Source organism: Microchirus variegatus (assembly GCF_963457635.1).
Source record: "Microchirus variegatus genome assembly, chromosome: 14".
NCBI classification, from domain to species: domain Eukaryota; kingdom Metazoa; phylum Chordata; class Actinopteri; order Pleuronectiformes; family Soleidae; genus Microchirus; species Microchirus variegatus.
Genome location: NC_139815.1, coordinates 13412592 through 13432998, shown reverse-complemented (window position 1 = coordinate 13432998; position 20407 = coordinate 13412592). Strand labels below are relative to the sequence as shown.

The following is a 20407-nucleotide window of genomic DNA, read 5'->3' as shown; positions in this document are numbered from 1 at the left end:
TGAAAAAGCCAAAACATGTAAGTCCTGGGGTCCTTACGCTGTTATTGTTTCTACACACATGTCATAAATTATTCTTTAAGAGAGACATCCTGAAGCCTGAACCTGTGTTTGACAGCGTTTCATTAGATATCTCATTCTTACTGGACATGGGCATTCACTGACTGCAGCAGAGAGAAAATAAAATGTATGCAGTGCACTTTGGAAGGTGTTTTCTGAGAGCTATTCTGTGGTCTCCCATGAGATAGAGAAGCTTGACGCACTGACAGAGTCTTTTGTTCTTCTGTTTGAAATCATGCATGTGATTGGGATACGAAGAGTCTCTGTTGTGTTTTCAGTACAGAAAGAAACAGACACTTACATTTCAACCCTACTTAAGCAGTTTATCAGGCAAAGACAATGTGAAGAAAGAAAATAGGAGGAAACAAATGGAGGGAAACTCTAAGAGAATATACTTGCTGGTTTAGTAAGGCCCCACGCCAAGTACTTAGGGCCAACACATAAATTATTCCAGGGCCCTGCAGTTTAACAAAAGGGGGATTGTAGATGGGCCCCAATTGAGCTGTTTTTTTCACAGTCCCATTTTTGAGTGCTTGACAGAGACGGGGGCAGACCCAGCCTTTAGTGTGTAATGATTTGTCAAATCAAAGTGATATATTTACCACTGAGCGATCTGTTCTCCAGATTCTCGATGCAGGGACTTCCTTTTAATCAAAAGCTGCAAAATGGAACTGTGTGCAATCAACTGAAAACTACACCCAGATGACTGTATTGCAGAAGGAAATACATTATGTCTACCCCGCCTTTGTTGTCGTGTGTGTGTGGTTTTTTTTTTTTATAAAACTGTCAACCAGCAGAAGCAATTTCTGCATTGTTTGTGCCAGCGACACACTAATGGTTGGCGACTCTTTGTTACGGTTCAGTTCAACATCTAATCTATGCAGGTCAAAAAAATGCCGAGGCTGTTGTCGCTGCACACCGTCACAGATGTTGCTGCAGAAATCCCTCACTCTTCCTAATGACTGAGATCACACCCCTGGTGCCTCTCGGGTGGTGCAATATTTAGTCCTGCACAAGTAAAGTGCACAACATCTGTGCTTTAATGAGTGGCTCTTACTGTACCTTCCTGTTGTGGAAGGAGACCTGCCTTCCCCCCATTTAATGGCAGGGGGAGGAGCAGGTTCCCTGTGCCCGCTAACGCACACAAATGCAATTGGCAGTGATGAGCGAGAGCGTCAGAGCAGGTGCACAGCCGTAGCAAACAAGCAACACACATTTAAAACCACTACTATGAATTGTAACTATAGATAATTCATGCACAACACAACACAGGACGAGTACATACATATACAAGGGTTGTTTTTAAATCACAAACTGTATATTGTACAGTATATGGCAGAGAAGAAATACTACCACACACACACACACACACACAGACAGTTCAGATGATTTATTAAAGTAGAATGAATACTTACTAGGCAGACGTGAGAGAGAGGAAGGAGGCCATGGAGACATTTGGCAGACTTGTTAAACTTGGACAGTGTGAGTGGACTCAACAGAGATAAAAAAGAAAAGTAAGCGAATAAATAAAATATGAGTGTAGTTTGCAATTCACATTGTGACAGATTCCTACTTTGTGACGTACAGACCCAAGATTTAAGCTCATAAAATGTTTAAAACAACAACTATATATACTGTAACATGGTCTAGTAGTTCTTGTTCAATTGGTGGGCAGTGGAGGTGTTAACTGAAAGGGTCCCTCGTGTTTCCAAACTGCATATTTGCTTGCGGAGGAAGTTGAGTCTTACAAGTAGCAGCAGGAGCGTTGGACAACCAAATCGCATTATGCAAATATTTCAGCACAGGCTCCTCCCAATTAAAAATCCCAATTAGGCATTGAAGCTGAAACAGAACACCATCCCTAATGGAGCTCTGGGACCATCAGAGTCCATCAGTGGCAGACACTGCTCTGATGTCGGCCATGTATAGCCGCATGTGATGAGGTCGAAGCCAATACAACAATCTTAAAGGAGACATATTATGCAAAATCAATGTTTTGATCATTTAAATCCTTATATTTGGGACTCTGGAGGCCCTATCAGTCGGCAAAGTGCAGGAGATAAAACGCGATGTTGACTTCCGCGCTCATTGGGACGTCACAATGCGCTAAATTCCTTGAATTGTTGTCTCGCAGAGCTCCACTTAGTCCGTAAAACACGCGAGAGTGCTGGCAAGGGCAACGGTATCTGAAAACTGGAAGTCCGTGAAAGGTTCTATTCTTGGCTCCACAGTGCAGCACAGAGTCCTACACAAACTTCCAGCCTCAGAGGATTTATCTGTCCCTGTCCAGTGGATGCTTGTGCCTGCAAATCATCACTTTACCAAATGCTAACTACTGTTAGCTCCCAGTAGCATCTGTGGCTGATGTCATTTCCTGTCCCTTAAGTTTCCTTTTACTTATTATTACTAAGTTGAGAACTGTTATAGTCAATCCATATTGTAGAACATTATACTGTACTAATGTGCCGAACTAGGTCAGATTTTACTCTAGCATGTTATGCATTATGTTGGACCACAAACTTTAAAAAAAACATCCAGTTTGCCTAAAGGTTTGGCTCCACCATTTTAGTTCTTCTGCTTTGGAAAAAAAAGAAGAAGAGAGAACTCTATCCCTTGGCCGGAGGTGAATTCCATCAATTTCACCATGAAGAATATACAGCCCCGTGTTTTGAAGGACACAGAAAAGTCCAAGCTGTGGATGTTTTGTGTCTGTCGGGTTGTTACTCATACACAGCGGCTCACACACTCATTATATTATCACACAGAGGGTCACATTCCTGTCGCCCATAACTTCTGGATACAGTGTCTGTAACGCTGTGGAGCTTCACTGCTGGTTTATTAACCTGTCATATGCTCACTATTTTAATTATTAATTCAATCCAAAAACATGTTATGTACATAAACTCAATCTAATCTAATCTATTCATTCACATCAACCCTCTAATGTCAGAAATGAGGGCTGCCTCATTAGATTCAGGCTTTGGTCATCATGACAAATACTGGTTCTGAAACCCTCTCAAAAGAACGTGGGCTTAGAGGATAGTCGTCATTCTACTTTTTAATTGTCAGGCTTTGTAATTCGCCCACAACCAGTTTGTCCTTCGAAATGTGCTCAGTGAAGGAATAAAAAAAAAAAAAGTCCTGGAGGACTTGACGATATGCAAATGAGAGGTCAAGGTTGTGGCAGTCAGAGTTGATGTAATTTTGCATCTTGGCAGCTCCTCTAAAGGATGAGTCTGGTTCATGTTTTCCCTCCTACAGGGAGTTCATGAGTGAGAGAGACAGCGTTTTGCCTCCACAGTCCCTAATGACTCGATACTGGGAAACAAGCCAGTGTGTAACTGACGGATTTGCATTAAGTGTGCCTAATTTTGTGGTGGTGCATTTGTAGTTACCTGGGTAGGGAGGCCACAGAGGTTACATTAGTATAAGACATATTCTAATATTTCATTCCTTTAGATTACATTTATAATTCCATGTAACCATTGAGTGTCCTGTAATATCATTGATTTGAATCATTGACCATTTAGTTATTTCCATCCTGAACATGGACAAAATCATCCAACAGTGAACGCTGTATATACATGGGCAGGATTTGTAAATGCACAAATGTCATTATTAATAGTCAATTTTAATCTGAATGTTGTCATTTGTTAAGGCGTTATAATTCCGAAAATAAATGTCATATATGAAAGTATTTCCTTTTAAAGTACGATATTGCGTTTACCTCTCTGTCTGTACTGTTGCTTTAATCCGTGTCACATCCATAATTATTTCTCTGTCGACCTCTTGGAATCTTTCATTTCATTCTAATCCTTGCTCCCATACAAAGAAAGATTAATATCTTATATAAGGACAAAAAGATTCCAGGCGATAATAAGAAATATGTTGGCCTGTGGCGTGAATAATAAAGCTTTCAGGGCGCAGCGTTTCTGTTTCTGTGAAACATTATTAACGTCATTATTCTAAGTTATTACAGCGAAGTGTCGTGTACAGTTGCACTACTTTACATTGAACTCATCAAATCTAAACCAATAATGCCATCATGAAAATAACAGCTCTATAAAATAATACTGATGGCCCAAATATAAACAACACAGACGTGCATTTTTTTTCCTTCCTGTGGGCGTTGAATGATCGCAACAACCTCAAAAATGAGAAACTTTGTCAAGTCTTAATCTGAGTTTAAAGACAATACATTGCAGGAGTCAGTAATTAGGAAATAAGTAACTTTCTTTTTTACTTAATCATATAGTAAAAAATACTATTGTGATTTAATGTCACAAACTAGCTACTGAATCTCAGGAAGTGTCTGGCTGACAGTTAATTAGGTGGGAAACGGCTAACAATTTAAGGGGAAATGCACACTTTTGCACACCAAACTTAGTTTATGGGTCTCAAAAGTGCAACCGCGTCACACATGCTAAACAGTTTTTTAAAGTATCCGGTAGCTCCACAGGGAGCTGTACCGAGTCAGACTGCGGCTGTGGAGTGAATTACCCCAGATTTATGTAGCTTGTTATGTTAGCTTGAGGAAATAGCGGCTGGAGGACGAATCCCCGCTACTTTGCTAGTACACACTATTAGCATTCGTTAAGCATCATTATAAATAGTGAATTCATAATGTATAATGCATGAATACTCATTAGTATGTAGTTTATGAACAGTTAAAAAATGTTTTACTTGTGTACTGAAGTGTTAGCATGTACTGTACGTCAATCAAAGCGCTAGTTTGTTGGAGGTGGATGCTGATTGGCTGCTTGAGTATACAGCAGCTATTTGGACACTTCATTGGACTATTCATGTGTTACGACTAATGCTAATAGTGTACTTTTTATAAAGTGTTACCCTTTTGTACTGCACCTGAATTTAGTACCACACTGTCCTCGGTCCATTTGTGTTGTGTGTATTCCAGGCAACGGGATTGGACAAGAAAAGAACGCAGGTAATAAAAGAAGACAATATTCAAAACATCAACAATTTCATTCAATTTTCTTTTTAAAACTGTCCATCAAAGAGTGTGACGGTTGTAATGAAAAATGCTTAAATCAGTGGAGTAACTCCTCTCAAGACGTCGTCTAATATCTGACGGCCGCACCGGTGACCACACTGAAGTATGAACACAGCAAACAGACGTGAAGAGCAGCAAAATGAACACAAAAAAAATCCCAGTGAATGCTTTCTTTTTCTTAAATAATAGAGTTGATAGATTTATGAGACAGCCACACTGGACACAACTGACCACATACATCTCTTTAAGGCTAATTCAGGATAGATTTTTCGTCCTTTTTTTTGTAGATTCAAACCATATGACTATAGCACGGAATCAGTCACTTGAACTTGACACTTGAACTATAAAAATCCTCAGAAATGATATATATATATATATATATATATATATATATATATATATATATATTTGCATTCTGGTGTTAAAGGGGAAACTTACTGCACAGATTTCTCAACACATTTGCACATACTTTATGGACATTGAAGAAAAAGTAGACTTTTGTACAATATATCACTAAATATATTTACATGACATATAATTCGCCATCAGTGCAATACATAGGAATGTTGCATATTTACCAAATGTTAGACTCTTTCCTTTATGAAGAAAAATAAACCCAGTGACGGAAGCTAATATAACTAATGTGTTAAAGTAACATGTGCAACGTTAATATCTGTTAACAGCTTCACAGGAAATACCACCCTATGAACAATTAAATAGTAAGCACTGAAAAAGTAATAGATCTCATGTCTATATATATACACATATATATGTATATATATCTTCATACATGTGATGGATTGCTTTTGTACAAATACTTTAAATAACTTTGGCAGTTTATCAGGAACAAAGTTAATGGAAAAATATGAAACAATATCAAACTGTCAGCAATGTCGTGTAAGCTTGCCTTCCAAAGCTCATGTTCACAGTGGTCATTCAGAAAGGCTGGAAGCCGATGGCCCAAATCAACGAACAAAAAGCCAAAGAAACAAAAACAAAAACATTTTCCCATCCTTTCTTCTAAGACTGTTAGCACTGGAGGCTGTCGTCGTCGTCGTCGTTGTTATGGTTATAAAATTACAAACACCTATGAAGGTCTACATAGCAGTCATCGCCATTTAAAAAAACATGGTCTATTTTCAGGTCGACGGAAAATACAAACAGTCTGAAGGCAAGGGGACAGGACCCTGCTCGTTGGTCACTGTGTGGAATCATGGAAGAGACATGACCGAGAAGAGAACATGCACAACGGGGTGCTGTGTGGAAGAACACGAAGCCAAGAAAACGAGGGTGCAAAACCAAAAAAACTCCGCAACAATCAAAATGCCACATGGTCCAAAAAATGACTTACCACAGACAACTTAACTGAGTTAAATTTCAAACATACTAACTTCACCATAATTCATATACGTGTTTTGTTCTTTTTTCCACTGGTTTGGCACTTTATTGGAACAAATCTCTGTTCAAAAAAGACTAAATGTTGTACAAAAGGTTTTTCCATGTCTTGTTAACGTAACTCGTAGAATATAGTACTTAATAGTAAGCATACGATAAGTAAACACTTGTACATACTGTAGTTTTAAAATGAACATTCCAACAGATGTTTTACACACATGCACAAAAACAAACAAACAAACACTTCTCTCTCTCTCTTTCGATCTCTCGCTGCCTTGCCACATCTGGTCCTGCTCTGTTTCTCTTTGGACGACAATCTCTCTCTCTCTCTCTCTCTCTCCATCGGTTTCCAGCCTCTACAACTGTTGCTACTGCTCTTTCTCCTTCTCCTTCTTTTTTTTTTAATTATCTATCGCTCACTTTAAGACAATACGACTCTTTTTTTTTTTAGCCACAGCATTTTTGCGGCGCACTACGACACTTCCTCCGTGGAGCGCGTGTCCGTCTTGAGACGCACAAACTCTTTGGCCACCTCGTCATTGGTCCTTTGAGTGAGTATCCTCATGATGGTGAGGCCCGTTTCGTCCATGCAGATGCTCTTCACCAGCGGGTAGCAGGCGGCGCAGCTGCCCTTGTCGGCCAGCTCTCTGAGCTGGATGACCGTCATGCCGATGATGCGGTCCTCGCGTGCGAAGCAGTAGTCCTTCACTGAAACATGGATCTCGTAGGCCTCCGGACCATGTTCATTACTCAGAACACTAGGGGAAATGACAGAAGGTATTCAAATATTAATAATGTAGTTATGACTTCAGTGTAAATTGACTTTGATGTACTTTATTTAATTTGAATGTGGTTCTGCAGAACTGTACATTCTTAGATATAAAAGTGCTAAGTGGAACCATATAAGGTTCTTCGGCTTGTCCTCATAGGAGAACCCTTTTTGGCTCCTGGTAGAACCTTTATGCCCTTTATTCAGGAAAGGGGTTTTCAGCCCTTGTAGAAGGACCGTTTTGGAACCCTTTATTTCTAAGAGTGTATATGAGTGTGGACCAGCTGCTCTGGGGACACTAACATAAGACATAAGTCTGGCTGAGAGACATTTCCTCTTATTGTATAGGTGGCTGTGATGTGACAAATCAATCTCATGTTTCTATTCAACTTGTTTTTTTTAAGGGCTGTATTCTAATCATCCCCCTGTGACTTAATTGCTTTTTTAAAAATTGAATTTTCGGCACTGGAATGAGTCTATATGCAGATGTAAGTCAGCTTATACGCTCACTCTGAACATGACGGCGTTACAACTCGGTATGAGATCACGTTTGTACTGTCACCTTACTTGACTCGGCGATGGAAATGCAGCGTTGTAAAAAGGGAACCGGCTTATGGATCGATGAATCAGCCTCAGTCACCGAGTTTAAATGTTTCTATTCAGTTCTTGGGGCACTAAAATGAGGTATTAGCTGTGTTATTATGCAGTCTGTAGGATGCTGCAGGCTCTTGAATTGATGTGAGCAGAGAGAGACTGAATACTCATTTGAATGTGCCGTGTGTAGACTGAACGCAGGCGGATGAAATAATGTGTAAGAATTGCTCTGCAATCGAGAGCATCATCAAACACTGCCTCACAGTGCCGTGTGAGGGATACTCAATAGCTGACAGCAAAGCTCTGCAACGGGTCGTAAATTCCGTGCACACAAAAAAATCAGCTGCCCACACCAGCTACCTTTCCGGAGCAAAAAAGATTATGAAAGACTCCTCCCTCCTCCTGGTCACTTCCATTTTAAACTTCTGCCGTCAGGATGATGACTGAAGTGACTCTGTAACTGTATTTCCTACCCACATACTGTGCAAAACATGAATAGTGCAATATTTTGCAAATACAGCACTTTATTTTTATACTTACCTGCAATGTTTCTAACACTTTAACAGCTAAGCCTCAAAAATGTCTGGACTTTTTTTGGGCTTATTTTAACCATAAACAGGCCAGAAAATGTCCTGTAACTAAATGCTTATACCCATTTTTCCCGGAATAAATTTCAATATCTGGCAATTATTTACAAATTACTGCATGTTAAAATGGTGTATCAACAATTTAAACTCTGTAGTTGTACACAAACACCAGATTGTGGGTGTTGAATTTGACATTTGAACAGTATATAACAGATCTCAAATATGGTATATTTGGTTGAGTCTTTGTCTCAGTGTCCAAAAACAGGCCAAAAAAAATGGAAACTGTTTCTCATCTCAGCTTTCAGAAACCATTGGAATTTTTCCGATAGTACAAACCGTCGCGTAATTGCAGTAATGCAAATTGCAATTGCCCAAACGGGTGATCTGCGATACGCTCAATGTTAAAGGGTTAAATGTTTTTAAAATCTTGATCTACCGTTTTTATTTCCATTCATGCTGTATAGTTTCATGATTGTGTATATGAACGTTCACACTGGGACAGGCAGTAGCAATTTAACTCTTAATACCGTGACAATTAAGGCACCTTATCTTAATCCATGTAGTTTGCAAATACTTGTTTGTAACTAACAGGAAGGAGACAGGATTACTCACTACTGGAATGTTTCATTGTACTTTGGAGACCAATTGTTATTCTTGGTCTTGGTGCTGAATTTGCGCTTCTTGTCGGCCAGGTGTGGCCCCACCGCGTTGACCTCTACAAACGGACGGAACATGGCGTTGGTCTGCCAGATGAGATTGTTCACGCCAACCACTGAGGAACGATAAGAGAGCAAATGATGACCACCAACACCATTTATGGGGAGAAACTGGAAAAAAAACTGTATATATTTATGGCCTCATGTTCAGTTTTTTTTTTCACTTTTCAGTTATCACACAGATAAGTGGCTAAGTGTAGAAAGTGTCACATTATGCTGAGATACTGTCAGAGTGACTATAAAAGGGTTTGATAGCGGAAACGTTTTATCTAAAACATTAACAGTAAACATCTTGTAGTGCCTGAATTACACTGCGAGGATTTATTTCCAGACATACACATTGACCTGTCAATGACGGATCTTTTGCAGGCGAGGACACATACGAATAGAAAAGGTCTGAGATAAAGGGGGTGGAAAAAAAGGAGCTCACCCTTCACGCTGACTTTGTGCTCTCCAGTGCCAGGATGAGAGATGAGATTCACTTCCATCGACACCTCCCCCACTGATCCGTTAGATGACTGACCTGGAAACACACCAAAACAGCGACAGGGAGAATTGGAAAGAGTCTTAATAAAAATCAGAAAGGAAGGAGGAGAGGTGGAGGAGGAGCCTGCCAGAGAAATAGAGAGATTAGAAGATGGAAAGAAAAAGAAGGTGGATGAAAGGAAAGAACCCAGCACTTGTAGGTGCAGATTTTTTTTTTTGCAGATTTGGAATCAGATATTTGGATTAACAGCTCTAAGTCTGTCAAAGCTTAAAGACTAAGCATCAAAAGAAAATGGAGAGGTTGTGGAGCAGATTATACATATATATATATATATACATATATATATATATACATATATATATATATACATACATATATATATATATACATACATATATATATATATACATACATATATATATATATATATATATATACATATATACATAAATATATATATATATACATATATATACATACATATATATATATATATATATATACATATATATATACATATATATACATATATATACATATATATACATATATATATATATATATATATATATATATATATATGTAAGCCTGATTCCCTTCCACTTGTCCATAGAAGGAAAATAGGGGGCAAGAATAAGAGGAAAAACAAAGGCTTTGATTACACACTGCACTTTTTCTGTAGCATTACAGCTCCAAACACACGGGCAAATGTTGTTGCCAGGAAACGACTACAACCGATTGTTGCCTGCACGTCTCATTTCTCCAGAAGCAGGGAGTCCTGCTTATATTAGCCACCTCTAAATAACGCTTTGCGTTCCACCTAGCCAGGGACAAACACGTGTTGAACATTGACAGCAAAGTGTTGTTGATGAAGGCGCGCGTTGATCCAATTGCGAATCAATACGTGCCAAACATGCAGTGCCCATTACAGCTGGTAATGAAGAAACAAGCGCCGTGATTTATTGTAACGATACCCGGAGACGCACGGCGAGGAAGACAAACATTGCAGCTGCACAATTAAGACATAGACGTGTGGGAAATTAGCAGGGCAATGCTGCAATGTTTCCCTCAGCTATCAGCTTAAAATACTGTAATAAATGGACTTTTAATTTTTCTGTGATTGTTAGAAATGAGACACTCTAGATTAAGAAGAGGAGACTAAAGGGACAATTTAAAGGGCATCGGAGAGGAGAGTGAGATTAAGACGAACGGTAAATGAATATGAAATGCAGAAGTAAATAAAACAAAGCAAGGGGGGGAGGGGTCAACATATCAAGTCGGAAAATCTATCTATAAAGCAAGTTGCATCTGCGTGTCTGTGACGGGCATATCTCACTGACCGTTAGTCAGATCGCCCTAAGACTTTGGATATGGGTTGAACATGACCTTGATTTTCACATTTTTGGAGGAATTTTGATTTCCACTCATCAGCAGTAGTTGCGCTGTCTGGAGCGCGGATGTGGGAGTGAAGAGGCTGTCCTCACGGTGGGCGAGACATTTTCACACAGTTCCCCGCAGAACATGGTGTTATACTGAAACGACGAAGTCGGTGTCCATTCACCAATACGCGAGCACATATTTATTTTGCATTAGCATGCTACTACTTTGCGAACCCGTTTCCAAAGGTAAGCTAGCGAGTCTACGATTAGCATTAGCGTAGGGCTAACATAATACAAACACTGTGCAACCTCATTAGGCACAACGCAAATGTTTTCATTTTCGATAAGCATTAGCGTAGCTAGATGTTGTGACTGTCAGCCACGCCAGTATAGATGCTTCCTACGGGCACTGCACTAGTATGAAAAAACTAAGAACTAAGATGTGAGCATCACTCATCGCTCAAATGAACTTGATTCGTTCTCATATGCTGACTTAATCCACACAAATTAGATCACTTCATACGCAAGAATCCATGACGCACTCACATGAAATGACCGTATAAACAAAGACGTGGATATTTTTGTTGGCACTGTAAAGCAGCCTGCTGCCCAACAACCAGACACATACACACAAGCACACTAAGCAGGAATAAACCAGCGCATGAATTGGTCTATATATGTGTTGCTGTCAAAGCACAGGGGGTGATTAATGAATCCCTGTCCACTGTGCTACATCATGCATGAGCACATCCCCGACTCCATCTACTGACTGAATGCACATCTACCACCTCACTACCTCCACTTACAGACATCACATTAGGCCACTTCTAATAAAGAGCGACAGCATGGTGTGAACTTAAGAGTGAGAAAGGGACGGGAGGGAGAAAGAAGTAAAAACGCGTCAAGTAATCTCTAAAGAGCACACGGCGAAGAAATGTGCGTCGATGCCCAGTCACTTGTTGGTCCGCTGGCCACCTCACTGACTAGCCTTTTCCTCACTGTCACTCTGTTTCCTGGCGCTCGCGTTCTGCAAGGCTGAACGCTGCGAGGCAACCAGGAGCTCGAAGCTTCAACGCCCCACTGGGCTGAATATGCTCTCCAATCTCCCCCCGGACACCTGATGATATGCCTGCCTTCTTATGGAGTGAGCGTTCCACATAGAGACGGATGACTGAGACAGCAACATGTGAAAGTGGGTCAGTGATGACAGTGAGGAAGAGGAGAGAGAGCACAGTAGGGAATTTATAGATTTACACTACACATATTTTTTGTCATGACAGTGTGTTTATGCGTTTCTAATGAGAGAGAAATGACGAGAGCAGAGAGTCATGGGAGCATCCAAACCCTTCAGGGTCCAGAGTGAAGAGGCCACAGATAGCTTCGCTCATTTGTGTGCATTTATTTATTTGTTTGCAGTGAAAGAGACAAATGACGTAGGAAAAATACAGTGACACAGAAAGATTCTCAGCATATGTAGATAATAATGAAAAGGGGGGTAAAGATTGATGGGGAAGAGTATTTTCCTATCAACTGTAAATATCGAGAAGCTGAAAGTGATTGGCGATAATAGGAGTTTCCATAAAATATAATATTTTCATGCACAATACTGTATGTGTAATTACTGCCATTAGGGGCTCTTAATCAAAACAATAGCAGTAGTTTGAATGTACAGCAGAATATACAGCAAATGGCAATGAGTTGTTGTGATCCACTAGCGACAAATACAAAACTGTCCTCCAACCAAACGCAACTACGGGTCGTATGGGGGAATTATGAGCCATAGGTATGTTTTTAAAATAGGTGCCCTGAGAGGTAGTATAAATAAAGCCAGATTTCGACTGCGCTGCGTGTCCCGCTGTTTGTCAATCTCCACCGGGTGCACGGCTGCATTCGCGGACCCACAAGATCTCGCTGAATTCACGTATGCCCGCGCGATAACAGGATGTATGTAGCGTTGCGCAGGGCTGACGTCAGAGGGAGGCAACGTCATTGTTGTGTTGCGACTTCAAACACAACCAGAAATTAAATTAAATGATGAAATGAAAAAAAAATCAGGCCCGTTGACCTCAGGCCTGTCTATCCTACCCTAACCCCTGGGTGCGTCATCAAGTAGCTTCAGTGAGGTTTCCACCAGCAATTTGCTTAGTGGTTAAAGTATTGTAGTTTGGTGTGATCTACATGGGTTTAACTCTCATGTTAGACTTTTACATGCGATACCATATGACATGCACATTTTTTTATGATGTCATTGTCTGTAACCTCACTACTTCTGTGGGCCCTAACCCCACTAACACTTGTGTCTAGTTGCGTTTAAAAATACCTGTGCGCTAAAAACGAACCTGCATTCAGGGCTTCAGGTACATACAATTAATATAAACAACAATAAAACAATAAATATAAATACAAACAAATGTGGTAGCACATTTGCTATGTGCTTTACAGTAAGCACAAAGGTAACCAGAAGTGGTGCAGCTGTGTAATTTACAGTCATAGGAGAGTATGTAGGGCAGTCAAGTGTTTGCCAAGTGTTATTCTGGTACTTACTAAATTCACTCAAAGTTCTGTGAAGCCTCCAAGGTCAAGTCAAATTACAGAGACGAGTAAAGTGGATGATATTAATTTAAGGTGACCAAGATGAAGTGGTCCATTACCTTGAGTAGAAACACAGATTTCTGTTTGGTACAACATAAAGAACCTTAGTCTCGTTGATTCAAGGTATTTTAATGCAGAAAGGTTAAATGTTATCTTTAAAAAATAATATAATGATAAAGTAGCAGTGCGATGTATGAACAAATCGGATTTTATCCAGCTAAATTCGAATAGTCTTACTGGTGCTTAAGAAAAGTGCTTTTGTGCCATTTAACATCCCCATCCACACTCTTAGAAATAAGGGTTCCAAAAGGGTCCTTCTACAAGGGCTGAGGTTCTACCTGGAACCATTTTGCTTCTGAAAAACCCATTCCCTAAGAAAGGGTTTTTCAAGGGCTCTTGGTTACACTAATGGTTCCAGTAAAAAACATTTTGATCCAAAGAACACTTTAAAACCCCTTTGCTGAATAAAGGGTTTTAAAAGGGTTCCAGGTTTATAAAAAGGTTCTACCTGGAACCAAGGGTCCTCCTATGAGGACAAGCCAAAGAATATGGTTCTACTTAGCACTTTTATTTCTAAGAGTGCACAATCTGTGCCTTTCATCACTGCTTAGAGCATCCACTAGAACATTTGTTTTCACAAGATATCGGCTTGTCTCGACATGCACCCGCATGAGACGTATGCTCTGCAACACTGCAACGTAATTCCACTCCCTGAAATTAAACTTTATCAAAACAAGGACAGCCTTACCTTGAGAGGTTTGGGTGCATATATATTTCTTGATCAAGGCATCTGTAGGTTGAGTGTAAAGGCTGAGCGCATATTTGAGGGACTTCATATCAGGGCTCTTTTCCAGGAAGGTCTTCTTCAGCCCATTTCCTCCAGCATGGAAGTATTGCTGCAAAAACAAAGAGAAGCTCATATTTATAGTTTGCTAAGGAATCGACAGAAACTTTGAAATAACTTATTTTGAGTTTACACATGACAAGCAGGTTATTGTTTGCTGAGAAACAGCCCGGGATTATATGGACAGTATGTATTTACGTGGAGGAGCAAAACCTACAGCAAGACCAGACCTGAAACAGCAGTAATAACCCCTTCTGTAGCTGATGATTACCACACATATGAATGTGAAAGTAAATGCACATTGCTGCTGATGTGCATGTTAGCCGAAGACAAACAAGGCTCTCCTTTCTTTTCAGACGCTGTCACCAATCCCACACACGGAAGGTGGGTGTGTGTAATGTATTTTATTCCCCTTCATTTCTTATGATTCTGCTGCTCTCTCCTATAACACATGATCATTAGAGACACGACTGTATGTGTTGAGGTTTAAATGCAGGGTCACTGAAGTTACAGAGCTGATACACTCTAACTTCATATCCTGATGCCCATATAAAGAGGGTGTAGATAAATATGTTTGACTGGTGTCAGGTCAGTACTCGGCAATGACTTGACACAGTTAAAGGCAAGGTTTTCAGCCTCAGGTGACTTATGAGTCACAAGGTTTGTCCAACATGTGCCTTTTGTGAACTGCACATAATCTGACATGCAGGAGGGGTGGGGTGAGTCATGGATGGGGATTTACTAATAGTGCAACCTTCTTGCTGCAAGGCATCAGTGCTAACCACTGCAGTACAGTGTTGCACTGGCAACACCGTATTTATTATGTGTGATTATATCCACTGTCCTGTGAGGAATCCTAATTTATTATCCCTCATATCAGCTGCGGTTACAGGTGAAGACACTCAAATCATTGCGTATCATTGCGGTACAAGAAAGTGAATTTGTTGGGAGAAAAAAAAAGTGGTGTTGAAATATGGTCACAATGTTACTGCGAGGCAGCATTTAATCACTCCCTATAGAAAAGTGTCCAGCCAACACGGGAGAATAAACTGCCACGTGAAAACAGTGATAAAAATATCACCATGCCTCTGGCAGAATTCATTCATTCAATCGTTCATTCATTCATTGTCTACCACTTAATCCTCCACATGAGGGTTGCAGGGCCAATGGAGCCAATCCCCTCTGACATAAGGGGGTACACCTACATGCAATTAACCTCTGCACCATTTTTGGACATGTGGGAGGAAACTGGAGAACCCAGTGAAAACACACACACACACACACACACACACACACAAACACACACACACACATACACACCGGGAGGAAATGCAAACTCCACAGAGAAAGGGCCCCTGTTCAAACCCGGGTCCCTTTGCTCTAAGGCTCTGGCAGAATTATCAGCCACAAAATGCCGTGCTTCCTTAATTGCTTATTTCTTGCCTTGCTTCCTCTCTCCTTTGTTACATTCCATCGGTTCTTTCCTATCTCACCTCATTTTTTTTCTTAGTTCCCCAGGTACATCGTTTTTCTTCCTTTTGTCTTTCCTTTGTTCTTTCTCTCCTCCCCCGGTCTTTAAAGCTTAATAAGGATTTGCATCTCAACACAAACCCGAGAATGAGAAGTAACGCTCCTCTATTGAGCGTATCGTCTTTGACGTTCACTGGATACACAAACAAGGAGAGATCCCGTGCATTATCTACTTAACTGGCCGTAGGAAAGCTGGTGCAATGGGGCTTTATGCTTTTAGTGCATTGTTAAATGTAAAAAAAAAAGAAGCATCTAATCAGATATACAGTCCATAGCACTTGTAGTCAATCATACGTTTATGTGGTCAAATCGACCACTAACAGTAAGGTCACAGTTCAAAGGAAGGAACAAATGTTACATTATTGGGTTTCTGTTAAATGGGCGACATGCCTTTTTCTTTTTTCTTCTCTCTCCACTATGGGTTACCGCATTTATCCATTATCAATTTTCACATGTCTATCTTCAGTGGTATAATCACTAAATACAGTCATGGCTCAACATTCAGGTAGATATGAGGCATTTGAGCTTACCTTTTAATCAAAGTTTAACTTGTCAATTTAAATACGCTAACACCTACTCATCAATAAATGAGTGGTGCTGTCAAAATAGCACAGCTGTGACTTTGATCTTTCTAATTTGACTGAATAAAATCATTAAAAATGCTCTCAGTAGAACGCAGACCTCTCACCAGAGAGATGTTTTGAGTGAATTGTGCTCAGTCGACTTTAATCCATTGATGTTTATGCTGATAATCCTTGGTTTCGGCTTTATCACCGTGAAGTCATTATGATTTATGTTTATCATTTTAATGCTGAATGAAATGAGCTTTTAAATAATGTCTTGTAGGTGTGTACGTTTTAAATGTGGTGTTTTCTGATAGTAATCTATCATTAAATGTATTTTTTATTATTATTTGTACTTACACACAAACAGAATACTTTGATCCCATGTTTGTCTCTTTGTCTGCAACCAGCCAACTCTCCTACAGCATTACTCAACTGTTAATTGACTGTTCTCATTGGAATACTGATTAAATTCCAGCAACATGATTGATCTAAACCTGCAGGTAGTTTCCGTGGAGACAGCAGAATCAATGAGTTTTTTTTACACTCTTTATGATGCAGTGTTTCCCCCTGTGGCACCTAACTCTCCTCAAGTCCCTGTAAAACTGAGGATTGGACTTTTTTTTTCTTCTTTCTTCTCATAACCCTTCTCAACAAACAACTGTATGGCATTAAATTAACACAGCGATAAATCACACGTTCTTCTCCTGGGAGATTACAGGCAACTTTCCCACATTTGTAGATATTAATTGCATATTCCTCAGATGGGTCTCTGCCTAAATCTTTCAGGTGTTTTTCTTTGTCGAGCACATTGGGGATTAATTTGCTTGTATCTTCTCGTAACTCCCTTTTGCATAAAAGTACTGTGTTTTGCATCAGTGAGGTGACGGTGCAGAAAAAACATTTTCTTTAATTCTGTGAAAAACAAAAATATACCCTGTGCACCATTGCCAGCACGTACAATCTGGATTTAAAGTAGAGATATTATACCATACTTCTACAAATGAACCTAGATCCCTGGTGTCCTAATGAACATGTCTGAGACATGCTTTGGTCAAAATACCATAAGGATGAAGCACCACAGCAGTTCAATCACCCTGCCAAAACAGCCCTGTTCAGAACGCTCAGTTTTGAGTGCCTGTCTCTTTAAATGCAAATTAGACAAAGGAAACTGGTGTCACTGAGGCTCCGGCAGCTAACAGCAGTTAGTATTTGGAAAAGCCGTCACTTGTTGACTTGAGCCGGAACACTGCTGTCATATAAAATGTATCCACTGGACACTTAAATCCTCTGAGGCTGGAAGTTTGTGTAAAACACTGTGCTGCACTGTGGAGCCAAGAATAGAACACTTCCCGATACTGTTGCCCTCGCCTGCACTCTCATGTTTTTTTTTTTAGGGACAAAACGGAGCTCCGCGAGACAACAATTCCAGGAATTTGCACATTGTGATGTCACAATGAGTGCGGAAGTCAACATTTTGTGTTTTATCTCCTGTACTTAGACTGAGTCATCTTTTTTCACACTTTGCCTACTGATAGGACCTCCAAAGTCCCAAATATAAGTATTAAAATGATTAAAAAGTTCATTTTGCATAAAATGTCCCCTTTAAACATTTCAGCGATTCTTTCGGTCTAGCTTTACACTTGCTTTTCTTATATTCTATATATTCTCAAGATTAAAAATGTGTCAGGACAATGATAGGTCGAAATCCAGGCTCCACTGACATTTTGAATATCCGAAACACTAATACATAAAATACTATGTTAAGTACATTTTCAAATAAGCCCTTTGCTGTACCTTACATAACCCTTGTGTCCTTTACAAAGGTCAGGTTTAACCATCCATGTGTGTCTTGCTGTACAGCCAATAATATAATTAGAAGAACACTCACCTTGATGGTAGGAAGCACAAGGTCCATGGCTGCACATTGGCGTGGAGTCAGACTTCTGGCTTCCTCTCGAGTTACATGCTCCTGGGGAGACAGCACATCATGTCAGAGCCTTTGTAGCCAACAAACAAGACGTCACGTTCAGACACCGACATTTTAAGATGTCTCTTTTGTGTAATGTGCTGTGACCTTTCTTTTTCAAATCGAAAATTGACTGTTTTTACGAACAGAGATGATTGCAGTCACTGGAACGGCACAGTGTCTGGTGAGTTAAAGCCTCGCTCAGCCACACCGTCTCTCTCCAGAAAGATTTCACGAATGAAAAATGGTTTCATCAATTCTACTTTTTGTGATATGGGAAATAATTACACATTTCCCCATGGGGATAGATGGCCTTGGTATAATGTTTCATGAAAAGTGGGTTTGAAGAAACTAAAATCACAGATGCAATCTCTGCTGTTTAACATTAGTCCAAACGTCCACAGAGATGAAGATGATCATGTGACTGCACGTATCGGTCAACTGTGAGCTAAGGCGCAAGTCACCACACCCACAGGAAGCAGAAGGCTGTACAATATGCAGGTCTTTAATACCCAAGCATGGGAGTTCTGGATTGTGAATTTAAAATAAACCATCAGTTTTAAACAGATTTTTTTGCTTGCTTTAAACCCTATTGAATACATTCTGTAGTCCTAAGATCCAAGAATCTTCCTAATTGGTGAATTCACTTAATGAAGCAGGCAGGACAAAATTGTAATTAATTGTAACCCAATGATACAGACGGATGGACACGGTGCCTCTTATTTTTATAACCATCATCTAAAGCGCTCTGAAACCTGAATGTTTTTGGTATCACTTTATTATGATAGTCCAATTGTGACTCTCAACTGTTGACAGTGAACTGACTTTCTTCAAAAAAACAAAAAGTATCTTGGAATTTTCTACAATAATAGACAGCATCGCCCTGAACAAGAATCTTTGCAAACCTCTTCAGGAAAACTTTTAATGAATTTTTGAAATTCAGGAAATGATCCATTTGCCCGACACAAACTCATATGTACAGATGCAGATAAGGTGGTGCGTCTCACAATTATTTGTGATCATACGTTGACTTGATCCTGTTATCTTTAAAGTGACAGACTAATCACAAGTAGATCAACTAATAAGACGCTGACACATTTTCACATCTTTACTGGCATATTCATTATGTCATCATGTCAACGCATTCATTCGGCCAATCTAAGACTTTCATCTCGTCAATTTCAATCTCATCAATCTCTGTCAGTGTTTAGGGCCGTCTTTGCTGCTTTGGAATGACCATGGGATTTGTGGGGGTCAAAGGGCACAAGAGTCGAAATTGGCTTTTGTTAGCGGTTACACCCCGAGTCATTCTTCTGCTTCTCCGTGACTTCATGCCATTACTAGAGTCAAAGGTCACCGTACTTGAATAATGATTTGACCATACTCAATTACACGAGTACGGTCTCATAATGAAATAGTCATCACTGAGCCCCTCATCTGTGTACTGATGTATATCATCCAGATGTTGCCTTAAAGTACAAACGCATCAACAGTTTTCAGACTCTGGAGCCTGAGGTGCTGCCATAAAAAGGTTTATTAGTCAAATCAGTGACCATCAATCCATTCTAGTGTCTTACTACACCTACTGCACAAGCTCAGGGGATTGGACAGCCTCTGGTCAGATCAGTATGTAGATGAACTAAGATAGACTATACAGTTGTAGAATTCTCACGTTTCTTTTCAGAATGAATATATTTGAAAATGGGCTCTTACTGCAGTGCAGTGTAACTAACCTGTGTGTGATAATGTAGTACCATTATCTACTGATTCTGCTATACTTTGTATTGCAACACCTTCACCAGAATGACGGCAGCCACGCTGTGAAAAATTCACTTTGAAATCACACATTATTGGGTGTGATTAGACTACATATGTCTAAAAATAATGAGTGATGAAGATACGAGTAGAAACTTT

General features: G+C 39.9%; 1 protein-coding gene across 1 annotated transcript in view; it reads right to left on the bottom strand.

The window, feature by feature from the left end:
* Positions 1-6935: 6935 nt before the first annotated feature.
* unc13c (unc-13 homolog C (C. elegans)) overlaps positions 6936-20407 on the bottom strand; it is a gene marked incomplete at both ends in the record, with an annotated part of 93635 nt that continues 80163 nt past the window's right edge. Inside the window, 5 exons of the mRNA XM_083900819.1 lie at positions 6936-7221; positions 9026-9185; positions 9560-9652; positions 14336-14483; positions 18416-18496. Coding sequence (XP_083756945.1) covers positions 6936-7221; positions 9026-9185; positions 9560-9652; positions 14336-14483; positions 18416-18496 — 768 coding nt within the window. The remainder of the gene's footprint in view (positions 7222-9025; positions 9186-9559; positions 9653-14335; positions 14484-18415; positions 18497-20407) is intronic.